We start from the raw sequence: 15855 nt of genomic DNA on the forward strand, positions 1-15855 counted from the left end.
CGCAACAAGAAACCAGAGCCTAAAGTAACTCTGGTGACGCGCTTTCTCTCTAACCAATCAGAGAGCTCCTTACATCACTGCATAGCTCACATTCCTCCGTCAGGTTGTTTCTACTGGAACGTCCTCAGCAGAACCAATAAAAGGAAAGTAAACTGCAAAGTAAATTTTTATTGATAACATAAAAATATGATCCCTAATTTGATTTTGAAGTTTACTTATTTTTAAAACTACATTAAAAAACATTTTGAAAATCCTGAAAAATATCAGAATTTTACTTTTTTGAATGGGGTTTTTAGTGAGTTATTGTTTTCCACCTTTTTCATTTGAAAGCAGTGCTCCACATTTCACATTTTTTGGATGTGAGTTGTTTCAAACTGTAGACACAGATCTGTCTGTTGAATTGAATCGTTCAATACTCCAGAATCACTTTACTGACTAATGAATCATGATTCACAAGCCCAACGGACTCACTGACTCATCCCTGTTGCTGTTAGCAGCAATGTATCTAGCTTATAATTAAAATTGTGGAGAAAAAACACAACATCCAGTATCTTAACAAAAAATTTCTGCTCTGAACTGGAAGAAAAAACCCTGAGTAGAAGCTCACGTCAAGAAAATAGCTCCTCCGTTCACAGTAGCATCGCTCTGCTAACATGCTAACAACACATTTGAGCTACTCACCCCCTCCCTCCTGTGCTGAATCGTGGTGGTTTGCGATACATGTGGCAAAAAAGTGAGGTGTTGTGGCCATAATTGCCAACCTTGAGACCTCAGAATTAGGGAGACATTCAAAAGGACTGTTGGGGGTGATAAATACATTTTACAGTTTTTATTTATCGGCTAAAATACGTTAAATGTCACCATTATTATTGGCCGGCCCGGAAACAGCGGGACCCGGCCTTTGCGGTCTAAAGAAAGCCGGGTGCTGCAACACATTCTCACTCCCAAAGCATACCATTTTATGCTAGGTGACAAATCGTCAACATATTACGTTTTCTTTTTTTTTCTTTTTTTTAATTCTTTATTTAAAGTAAACAAACTTACATATAAAATGTACATACACTTACAATTACATATACAAAACCGTGATCACACACCACTCATTAATGAAAAAGGAGAACAAGGAGGACAATCGAGCATCTGAGTCCACAAACCACTTTTAAAACTTACAGTTTCAATTCGTTCCAGGGGAAAACTTTCCCAAGTTTCAGGTCCATTGTTCGTCTTCTCCGCAGATCTGTAATGATATGTTTACTCACAACATCACTACCTATCATCTTTTGTTCTAACACTCCTTTGGTACGGGTTTCCCAAATATGTGTGTTTATTACACACATTACTAACCAAAAGAGTCTCCTTTTGTCTTCACCCATTTTTTCTTTAAACAAACCATATTTAACTGCTTTAATATTAACATCCACATCATAGCCAATCTCTGTCATCTTCTGCCTGATCTCAGTTGTCCTATAACAATCCAATAGAAGATGTTCTAGGGTCTCATCTTCATCACAGTCTGTCATAGGACATTTCATGGTGGTAACAAAACAACTCCACTGTACCACCGCCCTCACAGGGAGGCGCCCGAGCTAGATGAGCCATACCACGTCTCTCATGCTTTCAGATAAGAATTTATCTTGTATATTTTTAACTATTGAAAGATTTTCATCTTTATTTGCATACTTATATTGAATTACACCTTCATTTTTGGTTTCATTAATTTTTTTATAGATATTTTTCATATTATCTTGGAGAATATTTAAACTATAATGTTCCCATTGACTTGATAAATCACCAAACATAAGTCTGTGGTATGGAACACCCGCTCTGGCCCTGCCTCTTTTCTTTTGCCACAATTCCTCCTTCCCTCGAACCCACGGGGCACCCCGAGAAATTGCGCTTTGAGTAATTTTAATAAAAGGGATTCGCAAGACAATCTCTTAGTCTGGGGCTCCCAAACCCCCGTGCTTCCTACTCTTGTACATAAATTATCTCTTAGTCACTTCTCGATTGGATCCCCAGATAAATTTAATGCACATCTTACTTATTTTCATTACGGTTGTTCTCGGAGGAGGAAGTATTGCAGCAAGGAAAAGAAGTTTTGAAATTGTGTGTGTTATTACAATGTTAATACGTGTTTTATAATTTGTATCTTTATTTTCCCATTTCATAATTTCCATTTTGATTTCATTTTCTTTCTTATTCCAATTTAGTAAAAGAGAGTCAGTATTATCAATCCATATACCCAAAATTTTAATCTCACTACATAGAGAGATCATCATTTTAGGTTGTCTGGACTGATGTCCAAGCCACACCCCTTCAGTTTTGTCTTGGTTCAGCTTGGCACCTAATGCCTGTTCGTAGTGGTGTAATATCTCCATAACTGAAGACAGTTCGTTTTGGTTTCTGATTATCACCGTCACGTCATCTGCATACGCCAAAGCTGCGATTATATGGGATTTGTCAAGGACGTATCCCTTAATCCGTTTATCATCATTTATCCTTTTCAATAAGGGGTTAATTGCAAGGACATATAACGCAGCACTCAATTGAATAATAGAAATAAATTGGTCCGGGAAATTATAAGCTTTCATTACTTTCCATAAATAAGAGTGGGAAACAGAATCAAAAGCCCTCCTTTGATCTAAGCCTAGGATGCAGAGTTCTGAATCCTTTCCATTATAAATAATTTCTCTTAACATACTTAAATTATCCCACATCAGTCGTCCCTTAATTGCGCATGTTTGTTCTTTTTCAATGATAATATCTAATACACCCTCTAGTCTAGACATAATTATTTTAGCAAAGATTTTATAATCTACATTCATTATTGTCAGTTGCCTATAATTGTTAATGTCTTCTCTATCACCTTTCTTATATAATAAACACATAACTCCTTCATAAAACGATTTACCCATTGTTTCTCTTTCTATTCCTTCATTAAAATACTGAGTTAATAATTCAGACAGTTCTTTACTCACAATTTTGTAAAATTCAGAGGGGAGTCCATCCAGACCAGGTGTTTTATCGGTACTAAGTTGGTTAATTACTGACTCCACTTCGTCTCTTTTAATTTTTCCAATCAAAGTTTCATAAATGACAGAATCTAATGGTTCAACCTCACTCAAAAAATTGTTAATAACGTCGCTGTTTGTAGCTATGGATGAAAACATCTCCGCACAATAGTCTCTAATTACTTGTCTTTTCCCCTCTTCTTTAAAAACTGACTTTCCATGTTTATCCTTAATTGAGACAATAAAATCATTCGACATTTCTTTTGATTATCATATAATCGCTATTCCCATGAAAGTCAGTACGTCTCAACATATTAAATAAAAATTCTCTATTGACTCGATCAATGTCCTCTTTAAGAGACATCATTTGATTTTCCTCCTCCTCTTCTTTCTCCTTCTTATTTCTTAAATATATATATCTACTCACATCTTCGTTATATTTTACATTCTTTGCATGGTTTAATTCTCTCGCTTTAAATTAAAAAAAATGACACATAGTTTAAGGAGCTCCCAGAGTTCCGAGAAAGAAGTAGTAAAAATCTTAAGATGTAATATTTTCTTAATTTCAGATTTAACTTCGGACACAAGCAACTCGTCTGCTAACAAGGATGTATTCAATTTCCAATAGTTCAAAAATTCACGGGGACAAAACGATACTGTTGCCATAACCACCGTATGATCAGAAAAGTCTGTTAAAAGAGTGTCATATTTCAGACCTTGAACATTATGTGATATGTAGAATCTATCAATCCTTGTTTTAGTTAATGAATCGAATATAGTGTAATGGACGGTATGTGGATGCAAGTGCCTGTATAAATCAGGAAGTGCTGCTTCCTTACAAACTTTAACCAACAATTTGCTTTCTCGCAATTCTCTAAATTCAACCTTGGATATTCTGTCAGTTGCTTCAGTAACAATGTTAAAATCTCCACACAGAATTATATTAAAACCAATCTCTAATAAATACTTCAGTTTTTTCAGCAATTGTATCTTTTTCGTTCGTTCGGGTGCATTATAAACATTAATAATACGCAACCTTTGCCCGTAATAACAGCAATCAACAAGGAGGAGTCGTCCCGGTATTATGTCTCTTCTTTTGATTATATTCACCGTATCTTTTTTAAAGAAAATACCCACTCCGTCAGAGCTGTCTTCCCCTATCGATATTATTGAATGGGCAGTGTTCCACATTTTATTTAATTCACATACATCTACGTGTGTCTTTAATCTCATCTCTTGAAGGCACAAAATATCATAATCAAGTCTTTTTAAGAAATCAACCTTCCTTTTCCTGCTCTTATCTGATTGGAGACCTCTGACATTAAATGTTATTATTTTGATGTTACTCATAGGTTGACTAAAGGAGAGACCATCTCAGAAATATTACGCACTGAGGACTTGGTCTATTATCCTTCCGCTTATCTCTTCCAGAGCTAGAAGCAGAAACGCTCCTTTTTCTGCTTCCTCTCGTATCCTCGTTGACGAGCTCGTTAAGGGCTGGGTGACTTCCACTAAAGAAGGTCTTCCGTTTTACTTTCGTTTCCCCGGGCAGCGAAGCAAGAGCCAGAGATGCCGCCTCTGTGAGAGGAAAGGATCCATGGTCCTCGCTATCTCCGTCGTCATCAGGTGTCTGCTCGCTGTCAATTTCTTCGTCGTCACTATCGCTTTTATTCTCACCATCCGATGTCTCTATGATTAGGTTACCATCTAGCTCTTCATCACTCTCGTCACTTTTTTTACTTGACTGAGACAGTGGAGATGGTAACTCATTTTGAACAGGGCTAGACTGGTTATCCTGATCATCCACTTGTGGATTATCCAATCCAAGCGAAACTGGGAGTGACAGTGAGGCAGCTGTCGGAGGAGGGAGGGGGAGGAGAGGGAGGGGGCTCTCTCACCTGGTCATTCACAGGAGGATCCAAGACTTGGGAAGGATCCTCCAAGGAAGGGAAATCCATGGTGGCAGAAGGTCGAGGTTGTTGGGAAGATTTAAGTATATTCACAAAAGACTTGGGGCATTTAAAGAAGGTGTGCCCTTTCGCACCACAGAGGGAGCACTCACTTTCGTTTTGGCAAATTTTAGCCTTGTGGCCCAACTCACCACATTTCCAACATTTGACAGTGGGGCATTCTCTCGCCTGGTGGTCTGGACCTTGGCAGATGAAGCACCTCACCGTTTGGCCAGGATAAATAATCCTGCCATTATAGGGGCCCAACGAGATGGAATTAGGGATGGAGATTATATGTCCAGCTTCATCTCTACGCATCCGAACTTTGTATTTTCGGACTCCATACCAGAATCCGAATTTATCCACTGGCTTGACTGGGGGTTGAAGAATCTCGCAGTACCTTTTAAGAGATAGTTCGATATCTTGGTCTGGAATCCTTCCAGTCCAGAATTTAACAACAAGAGTCACTACCTCGACCTGGACAGAAGACTCCACTTGCCAGTCTTTCCATTTCGGATGCGATGCGTTGGAAAGAGAGATCTCTAAGAAGCGACGTAAAGGCGCCTCTTGGGTGAAACACAGCTCAAAATCCCGTTTACTGGGCAGAGCAATGAAAGAGTATATGTCCTACACATTCAGCCATGATGTTTGCAATAACAGCTCTTCAGCAACATAATCACGGGTTGGGGGGTCCCCGTTTCCGATGTACTTAAGTCTCACCCATAGACTGCTGAAGTTTGAAGCAAACGATAATGGGGCATACGGGGGCATGATTACATAACCAACTACTCCTCCGGTTTTTCCGCGTCCACTCATTTTGGCAGCTTAAGTGATACTGAACCTTAACCACACAGCAGGAGACAGAGAGCATTTTGCTTTGGTTTTATTTTGACTTTATATTAAGACCCTCTATTTTGGTCTTGTGAATAAAACAAACACTCTGCTTAAGCACTCACAGTATTTTTTTGAAGGTGGATTTCAGTCCGTGACTATGTAAGATGACATGAATGAATGCACATTTCAAAATAAATCAATATGCATAATCTACATTTCCCAGTACACAACTTGCTAAAAACACATTAACATCAAGAAGAATGTTTGCTTAGAGAGAAGTGTGTGGCTCTTAAAAGAGCCTTTGTTGTTGGTGAAGCCGAGCGCTTTGCGTTTACTTGGCCTTGGCGGGCTTCTCGGTCTTCTTGGGCAGCAGCACAGCCTGGATGTTGGGCAGCACACCACCCTGAGCGATGGTGACTCCCCCCAGGAGCTTGTTGAGCTCCTCGTCGTTGCGCACAGCCAGCTGCAGGTGGCGCGGGATGATACGAGTCTTCTTGTTGTCGCGGGCTGCGTTGCCAGCCAGCTCCAGGATCTCAGTGGTCAGGTACTCGAGCACAGCCGCCAAGTAAACGGGGGCGCCGGCTCCCACACGCTCCGCATAGTTGCCTGTCTGTGGACACGATGAGCGGGTCTTAGCCTTAGCTCTGGCTTTGCCTCCAGTCTCTCTTTTTTTTAAAAACAAAAAAACAAAAACAAAAACTGTTTATTACAATTTGAATTTCCCAGCATGCCTAGGGGCTGATACAGACGGGGATCAAACTGTCTGAGCTGTGCTTTAAATAAAGTTTTACGTTTTGTGTGTTTGAATCAAAACTTTCTGTGAAGAAGCCCAAACACAAACCCGAGGAAATCAAACACCTCACTGCTGACAGCTACTTCCTGTCCGACCTCTGACCTGTTGTATTTACTGCTTGCAGGATTCAAGAAACACTTAATCAGCATCCAGTAAGCGGCAGGAAGCAGCTGATTACATCTGAATGGACTAACAAAATAAAAGTCTGGCTGTGAATAATGTTAGCAGAGACGGGTCTTCCAGCAGAATCTGCATGAATATTGAAGATACTTATATTGTCTAGATGGAGGAATAATCACACGTGGGGCATCGGCTTTCACCGGAACATCACACCAAAAGGTGACTTTGTTTATTGAACTCTCGCGTGCACTCTGCAGCATAACAGGAAGCATCCTTTCAAAATAAAATCACAACAGATGACAATGAGGGCATACCTATTAACTAGCTCAACACCCCCACTTGCACTCACATTGTCAGCTTTACATGCATTCCAAAAGAAACAGTTTTTTTCTTTACTATTTGTTTACACTCCAAACATTCTCAAACTTCAATAACTTCCCCTTTGTTGCTGGCTTTGTCATAACATCGGCCACCATCAGACCTGTCGAACAATATTCCAATATCAAATTTCCAGCATTAACTGTTGATCTCCCAAAATGATACCTTATATCGATATGCTTACACCTCTGTTAGTTAACAGGATTCTTTGCCAATGCAATAGTCCCTTGATTGTCCTCAAAAATCTTTGGTGGTCCCTTTTGATGCTCATACATGCTTTGCAACAGTTGTGTCAAGTACAAACATTCTTGTGTTGTTGCTGCCAAAGCTATGTACTCTGCTTCACAAGTTGACAAGGCAACAGTTGGCTGCTTCTTTGTTCGCCATGACACCAAAGTACCTCCTTCATTCAGGCTTACGCAGTAACCTGTAGTACTCCTCCTGTCAGTCACATCTGCAGCCCAGTCTGAGTCACTGTGACCTTGTACTCTCAAATCTTTGTCACTTTTCCTGTAGCACAATGTCTTGTCTTTTGATTGTTTCAAATACCTTAGAACATGTTTCACAGTAGTCCAATGTTCCACAGCTGGTTCTTTGAAGTGCTGTGACAGTTTACTTACAACAAAACTCAAATCTGGTTGTGTGCAAGAGGTCAAGTAAATAAGGCTACCTACTGCCTCTCTGTACATTCTGACATTGTTCATTTTCTCAGCATCATCATTGTAGTTCCACTTTTGTTCACAAGGAGTTGATCTTGGTTTACAGTCTTGCATTTGAAATCTTTCCAGTATGTTTTCTACATATCTCTCTTGTGACATTTTTACAGTCTTTGGTTTGCTCAAAATCAATACCAAGAAAATGTTTGAGATTCCCCATATCTTTCATTTTGAACCTTGCAGTTAGCATTCCCTTCACAGTTTTCAGAACCCTTTCATCACTGGCTGCAATAATAATATCATCAACCCATATGATCATGATCACTTTTTCTTTTCCTGTTTTCCTTGTGTAAACACAATGATCTACAGGACTCTGCATGAAACCGTTCTCTATCAAATAGTCATGTAATGTCCTGTTCCAGTTTCGGCCTGACTGTTTAAGCCCATAAAGTGACTTTTCCAGCTTGTAGACCAGTTTCTCATCTGTTTTTCCTTTTACTTCATAGCCGTCTGGCTGCTCAACATAAACTTCAAAATCTATTGGTGCATGCAAGTATGCAGTTTTTACATCCATCTGATGCAAAATCAGGTTTTCTTGTATTGCACACTGCATCAATACTCTTATGCTTGTCAGGTTAGCAGTCGGAGAAAAAGTTTCATCATAGTCTATCCCAAAACACTGGTTGTAACCTTTAGCTACGTACCGTGCTTTATATTTTTCTGATCCCTCAGGTAGGCTTGTTAGGGTAAAGGTGATGTTCTCTTTTAAGGATTGCATTTTCTCATCCATAGCTGCTTTCCACTCTTTACAGTTGGGTGACTTTACAGCTTCACTGAATGTCACGGGTGAGTTACTTAACAGTCTGTAACAGTAGTCTATGTTAGTCAGCACTTGATCATCAATGTCTTCTCCTGACTCATATTCATTTAGATAATCTGGTTTCTTTCTTGTTCTAGAAGGATACCTTCTGGAGTTTTCAGTCTCATCACTAAGTGGCATCTGACTGTTCACTTCTGGTTGGTTGTCAGTATCTGGTTCCTGTGAACTGGTACTGGGGCTTTCCCTGTTCACGTTTGGTCTCTCCCTCACCTGTATGTCTTCATCCTCAGATGTCGTATCAGTTTGTGTTTGCTTTTCCTCATTGTGTTTGGTTACAAACTTAACCAGCCTAAACTTTTGCACTTTAGCGCTGTCTGGGAAATAAACCTTGTATGCTGGGCTGTTTTTGTCGTAGCCTACAAAAATCCCTTTTGTACACTTAGAATCCAGCTTACCCTTGTTTTGCTTGTAAGCATAACACTCACACCCAAACTTTCGCATTCTGGATAGATTGGGCTTCCGCCCAGTCAGCAAAAAGTAAGGTGTCTGTCCTGTCCGGTTGTTAAAGCATCTGTTTCTCACAATAGCCGCTGTTTGAACTGCATACGTCCATAATTCCTTTGGTATGGCACTCTCAATAAGCATGCACCTCCCCATATCAAAAAGTGTTCTCCAGCCACGTTCTGCTGTACCACTCCGGTGAGGGGAATATGAGGCTGAAGTTTCATGTCTTATTCCATGTTTGTTTAACAATACCTGGTAACTCTTTGCCATGAACTCTGTGCTGTTGTCTGACCTGATACACTTTACCTTCCCGTGTGGGGCTGTATCGGCCAAAAAGATTGCAGTTGCTTGCATTGTTTCACTTTTGTTTTTGAGAAAATATACAAATACTGCACCGGAAAAGTCATCGGTAAACAATAATGCATATCTGTGTCCATCTCGTGATTCTGGATCTATCGGCCCTGCTAGATCCGTATGTACCAGCTCGAGAGGTTTCTCAGCTCTTCTGTCAGGGTTTCTATTCCTAGTCTGGACAAATTTTCCCTGAATACACACCTCACAGTTCAAACTTTGGTTGTCAGTTTTCCCTTTGATTTTCATACCTTCAACCACATTTTGTAACTTCAGAATGTCACTATGATTGCAATGTCCCAAAATTTCGTGCCATGTCTGCACATCAAAACAATTATTACACTTATCATCATACTCACTTACAGTCTCAAGGTAATAAAGTCTGTTGTGCTCATGGATGTAGAACTTTGTACCGTCTCTGTGTTGAAGGACGTTCCTTCCTTTCTTAAAGATGATAGTGGCTCCATTCGTGGAGGCCGCTCTCACAGAGAAGATATTCTGTGGAAATGAGGGAATGCATAGAGCGTCTTTCAGTGTTGTTTTACACTGTCTCCCTCTGCTGTCAATCAAGCACACCTCTGCATCTCCTCTGCCTTCAGCCACTCCTTTACACCTGGTGCCATCAGCTAATTCCACACAATGTGTTCCCGGCTGGAAGTCGTCATTAAATTTCTTGAATGCTGTTTTATCATTCAGGATGTGTGATGTTGCGCCAGTATCCACCATCAGGCCTTTGGTCCTGATGTCGCTGTTGAGGTTCCTCGTAGTCATCGCTCATCCGGAAGACATAGGTGTCGTCGCTCTCTGCGTTGCCGCCCTCCTCCGAGGCTGTGCGTGCTTCATCATTCCGTTGTCGTCTCCTGCAAGTCGACTCTCGATGGGTGTTGCTTCTACAGTGACCGCACCATTGTTTGTAGCGGCATGCTCTGGCCTTGTGTCCCCGCTGGCCACACTTAAAACAGACTATGTCTGACATGTCTCTCCTGTGGTCATTAGCAGCTGCTGCTGGTCTCGCGCTGGGTTCCACTCTCGCCTTCATGATGTTATCCTCTTGTTCCACTAAGCGCATTTTCTCAGTGTCCTCATAGCTGCGGAGTTTTGTTTTAAATTCTGCAAACTTGATTTCTGATTCACTTTGCGTAATGTGAACAGAAAAAGGTTTAAATGCTTCTGGTAAACTTTTTAACACCATCGCTACAAGCAGACCATCACTAAGTGTCTCTCCAGCATTTCTCAGGGCTGTAATAAATGTCTCTGCGCGTATGATGTACTCCGTGACGCTCTCAGTGCTTGCTTTCTTCAGAGAAGTCAGTTCAGTATAAAGGCTGATAATTCCTGGTTTACCTTTTCCCGCATAATAATCTCTTAATTTTCAGTGCCTCGTGTCCATCATCGGCAGCTTCTCTCATCACGAGCGATAAACTCTTATCATCCAGGAACTGTATTAACTCTGCATAGGCCTGGGCATTCTTATCGTCGTCCTCATCACTTTAATATTGTGTCTTTTAGACCTTGTAATCTAAGATGTCCCAAAAATTTTGTCTCCCAAAGTTCATAATTCTCCTCATCTCCGTCAAAAACCAACCTTGCCCATCGGCCACTGGGTTCACCAGCACGCTTACTCATGGTGCTAACTTAGCATGCTAGTCCTCACCGAACACGCTGTACTTTGCGACTTTTCTGGTGGTAAACTTTCCCCTGGCGTAGCTTCAATGTTTTCCTGGGCCCATAACCTGTTAGCAGAGACGGGTCTCCCAGCGGAATCTGCATGAATATTGAAGATACTTATATTGTCTAGACGGAGGAATCACACGTGGGGCATTGGCTTTCACCGGAACATCACACCAAAAGGTGACTTTGTTTATTGAACTCTCGCGTGCACTCTGCAGCATAACAGGAAGCATCCTTTCAAAATAAAATCACAACAGATGACAATGAGGGCATACCTATTAACTAGCCACATTAATGCCACTCCGCCTAAGTCCGAACCTCCGCCTGATGTAGAGAGGGTGGGGCAGAAACCTGCTTCCTGCCTGAGAGAGGCGGAGCTTCAGTGGCTCTTCTTGGACGAGCCGAAGCCAGAGAAGCCCATCACTGCCGCCATCTCTTCGTCCTCCTCGAAGTCCACGTCCTCCTCCGCCCGTCGCTTCCGCTCCTTCTGCTTCTCCTTCTTGTACACCTTCGCCTTCTCCTCCTCCTCCCGCAGCTCCTTCACGCGCTCCTCGAAGTTGTACTCCTTCTGCTTCTCCTCCAACTTCTTCTTGTTCACCTCGAATCTCTTCTTCACCTGATCAAGAGACGAGCGCTCCACCCACATCGACATGCCCAGGTTCCTGTGATGTTTTTTGCCGTTGATGTGATCCAGGAAGTTGATGGAGTCTTTGACCACACAGTCGCACACGTTACAGTAATACCCGCCCATCTCGGCCTGCGGTGTGGTCTTGGTGATGATGATGGTCTTCCCCAGCTTGGACTCCAAGTCCACCTTGTAGTCCCGGTGATGCAGGAGGTCCCGCTTGACCGGCGGCGCAGTTTTTCCATCTCGCCGCTCGTACTCCCTCTCCTCCACCAGACGTTTCTGGGCGAGGTTCTCGTACTCGTCTTTGTCCCATTTCCGACGGAAGTCGTTTTTACTCGACCCGCTGCCTGACGCAATCTTGTTTACTTTTGACCGGAAAAAATCTCCGGTCTTGCCGCAACCACTCATTTTGACAGGTTCTTCTCTTCGTAGTATCGAGACTAAGAGAAAATGTGGCCCGATCAGCTCAAAGCCTCGCTTATATTTCCGCAGAGCGCGCGCAGCTTCGTCACGCACCAATCGCAGAGAGGCTTGCGGCAGCGCGCATATTCAATGCACTTTTCTCCAATGAGAGGCACACACTGAGGCGGGGCCGTGCTCCTCTGAACGGTGCTGAGCACCACGTGGAGCCCCTCACCAATCACGAGCCGGAGCGGCACCGCGTCACAGCCAGTCACACACTTTAAGAGCAGCGAGTCTCGTCTGTTTGCTACATTTTCTGCTGTTAGCACAGTTAAAAGAAAAGAGACGAAGAATGGCAAGAACCAAGCAGACCGCTCGCAACTCTACTGGCGGCAAAGCCCCCAGGAAGCAGCTGGCCACCAAGGCTGCTCGTAAGAGCGCCCCGGCCACCGGAGGCGTCAAGAAACCTCACCGTTATAGGCCCGGTGTTCCAGATCTACTGGCGTTTAGATCAACTGGCGTTGGTCGAACAGATGTGTGGCAGTCTTGCGTTTCAGTAGCTACTACCGACAAACCAGCAAAAAAACGCCAAATGTGTCATCTGTGACACTTGTGAGGTTGTCTCAAACACACTCCGTCAGTCTTGATGCTGTTGAACAACAAAATGTTTAAAAATGTGGCGAGTTTACCTGGTGATATCCTCATGCGCGACGCGATCGCAAAAACAGCAAACAAGTAACACCACGCCGATGTTGTTCACAGGACAGCAAGAGTAAACGATCGGGAGACTGTTGTCGTCGTTATCGTTCCCCTCGCACGGTTTATTTCTCCGAATTCAGCGTTTTTGCTTCACAACTAAAGCGAGCAGTTTACTTTGTGCACTAACATGGAGTCGAGTCAACCAGCGCCACCTCTGGCCAAGTGCCACAGCCTACAGCCAGATCAACCTGTGACACATCTGCACCACGTTTGAATCAGTGTCATGCACATTTGTACCTTTCAATTGTCTCTGTTTGTGCGTCATGCAAACAAACCTTTGAAAAGAATGAAATGATATCATATATTCCTTATTGGCCTACATTTGTTCAAAATCCCAAATTATATACACAAAGTCATAGACATCACCACTCCAATTGGTCATCATGATTTTGATATTCTCTTTTTCCATAACAATGAAATACACCTTGGACAAATATGACACATCAATATTTCATTAGTGTTGTAACATCACATGTCGTTAGCATAGTCTGTCTGTGTCTTCCCTCTGCAAACGAACATTTCAGAGTTGGTTGTTATATACAGTCTGTATAAGTGTGGTTAATCTAATAAACATTTGTAAGGAGATGGCAGTTACTGTGAATGTACAGCAGGTGATTAGTAATAAACAGTCAGACAATGACCCTGACAATCTCATTCAATCTTGCAGATTGAATGCACCTTCTGTGGAAAGTGGTACCACACAGTGTTGTGGACAAATGTTGTGGGTGCTAAATAAACAGAAAAAAGTGATCCCTGTTGTCTTTGCTTACTGATTGTTTTTAGTGTTGACAATCCACATTGCTGGCATTGCATCTGTCAACATGTTTGTGGGCAGATTTGGATGTACCAGGGGTTAGTGCAGCCACTTAGCCTCTACTCAATGTGATCATAGCAGCAGGTGCAGATGTGTCACAAGTTAATCTAGTAGTAGGCTATGGTAGTAGTGGACTGACCTCCATTGGAGACTGCTCCAGCTGCTGTGTGATAGTGGATCTGCTACAAATTGAAGATCATAAGCAAGTTTTGGAAATTAACCCTTGTATTATGTTGAAGAACAAACAATTGACATTGATTTTGTTGCGGGTCATTTTGACCCGTACTGTGTAAATCCACTCAGAATTATCCAAAAACGGCAATAAAACAACAGCAACTTTATTTTCCATTAGATAAACATGTAGAACACAGACATACAACAGTGACTTTCCATAACTATTTTAGGAACAATTTGGTTTTTCGTTCTTACAAACACATTTCTTTTGAACTTGCCCAACGTTCTCAGTTTTTCAATGCTCAACATTTTCAGTTTTGTCCACATGATGGACAGAATGTAACTGTGTGCTTTCTGCAGATGTACTTCTTGCATTCCTCACAGAAAGTGCTTGTTTTCAAACAGGCATCTTCCTAACTAAGATTTAAAACAAAGGATTTCTACGTCTCCTCCAGTCTCACAAACAGATGACAAACCAAGCGACACACCTGAGTCACTGACTTTCTTAAATCCACTCACTCTCACTGGCTCTGTTTATTACTAATCACTGTGTAACTGCTGTGAATTCAAAGTAACTGCCGTCTCCTTACAAATGTTCATTAGATTAACCACACTTATACAGACTGTATATAACTCCAGCCATGTTGATGGATTGCCTAAATTGGCTGGAAATATTAATTTCCAGGGAAAAGACACAGACAGACGATGCTTACAGGATGTGATGTGACAACACTAATGAAATATTGATGTGTCATATTTGTCCAAGGGGTATTTCATTGTTATGGAAAAAGAGAATATCAAAATCATGATGACCAATTGGAGTGGTGATGTCTATGACTTTGTGTATATAATTTGGAATTTTGTACAAATGTAGGCCAATAAGGAATATATGATATCATTTCATTCTTTTCAAAGGTTTATTTGCATGACGCACAAACAGAGACAATTGAAAGGTACAAATGTGCATGACACGAATTCAAACGTGGTGCAGATGTGTGTCACAGGTTGATCTGGCTGTAGGCTGTGGCACTTGGCCAGAGGTGGCGCTGGTTGACTCGACTCCATGTTAGTGCACAAAGTAAACTGTTCGCTTTAGTTGTGAAGCAAAAACGCTGAATTCGGAGAAATAAACCGTGCGAGGGGAACGATAACGACGACAACAGTCTCCCGATCGTTTACTCTTGCTGTCCTGTGAACAACATCGGCGTGGTGTTACTTGTTTGCTGTTTTCGCGATCGCGTCGCGCATGAGGATATCACCAGATAAACTCGCCACATTTTAAACATTTTGTTGTTCAACAGCATCAAGACTGACGGAGTGTGTTTGAGATAACCTCACAAGTGTCACAGATGACACATTTGGCGTTTTTTTGCTGGTTTGTCGGTAGCAGCTACTGAAACGCAAGACTGCCACACATCTGTTCGACCAACGCCAGTTGATCTAAACGCCAGTAGATCTGGAACACCGGTACCGTGGCTCTGCGAGAAATCCGCCGTTACCAGAAATCTACCGAGCTGCTGATCCGCAAGCTGCCCTTCCAGCGCCTGGTCCGCGAGATCGCTCAGGACTTCAAGACCGACCTGCGCTTCCAGAGCTCTGCTGTTATGGCTCTGCAGGAGGCCAGCGAGGCTTACCTGGTCGGACTCTTCGAGGACACAAACCTGTGCGCCATCCACGCCAAAAGGGTCACCATCATGCCCAAAGACATCCAGCTGGCTCGCCGCATCCGCGGAGAGAGAGCTTAAGCTGCACGCTCTCCTACCAACAACGGCTCTTTTCAGAGCCACTTCACTCCTATCAAGAGCTCGCTCCTTTATTGTTTTTATATTAATGTCGTATTCGCACTTAAATGTTTTTGCTGTTTCTATACTAGAAACTACAGTTGGCATCAACGTTGAATTCATCATAAGTGTCTTAATGTGTGTGACTGGGTGGATGACTGAATGTAGTGTAAAGCGCTTTGGGGTCCTTAAGGACTAAATAAAGCACTA

General features: G+C 42.2%; 2 protein-coding genes and 1 pseudogene across 2 annotated transcripts; 1 reads left to right on the plus strand and 2 right to left on the minus strand.

Annotated features, from left to right (window-relative positions):
* Window positions 1-6073: 6073 nt before the first annotated feature.
* Window positions 6074-6736, minus strand: LOC146713675 (histone H2A-like). Its single transcript, XM_085438868.1, has 2 exons — window positions 6636-6736; window positions 6074-6459 (listed from the first exon to the last, which is right to left on the minus strand). The coding sequence occupies exons 1-2, from the start codon at window positions 6734-6736 to the stop codon at window positions 6126-6128; spliced, it is 435 nt and encodes a 144-aa protein (XP_085294994.1). The 3' UTR covers window positions 6074-6125.
* A 4515-nt stretch (window positions 6737-11251) lies between these two features.
* Window positions 11252-12146, minus strand: LOC146713676 (zinc finger matrin-type protein 2 pseudogene; annotated as a pseudogene).
* A 323-nt stretch (window positions 12147-12469) lies between these two features.
* Window positions 12470-15630, plus strand: LOC146713677 (histone H3-like). The gene is made up of 2 exons (XM_085449681.1): window positions 12470-12604; window positions 15319-15630. The coding sequence occupies exons 1-2, from the start codon at window positions 12470-12472 to the stop codon at window positions 15607-15609; spliced, it is 426 nt and encodes a 141-aa protein (XP_085305807.1). The 3' UTR covers window positions 15610-15630.
* The last annotated feature ends 225 nt before the right edge of the window (window positions 15631-15855 follow it).

The sequence above is a fragment of the Copadichromis virginalis genome, linkage group LG3, assembly GCF_057382275.1.
Source record: "Copadichromis virginalis isolate Kocher_CV1m ecotype Utaka linkage group LG3, C_Virginalis_male_GT1.1, whole genome shotgun sequence".
Lineage (NCBI taxonomy): Eukaryota > Metazoa > Chordata > Actinopteri > Cichliformes > Cichlidae > Copadichromis > Copadichromis virginalis.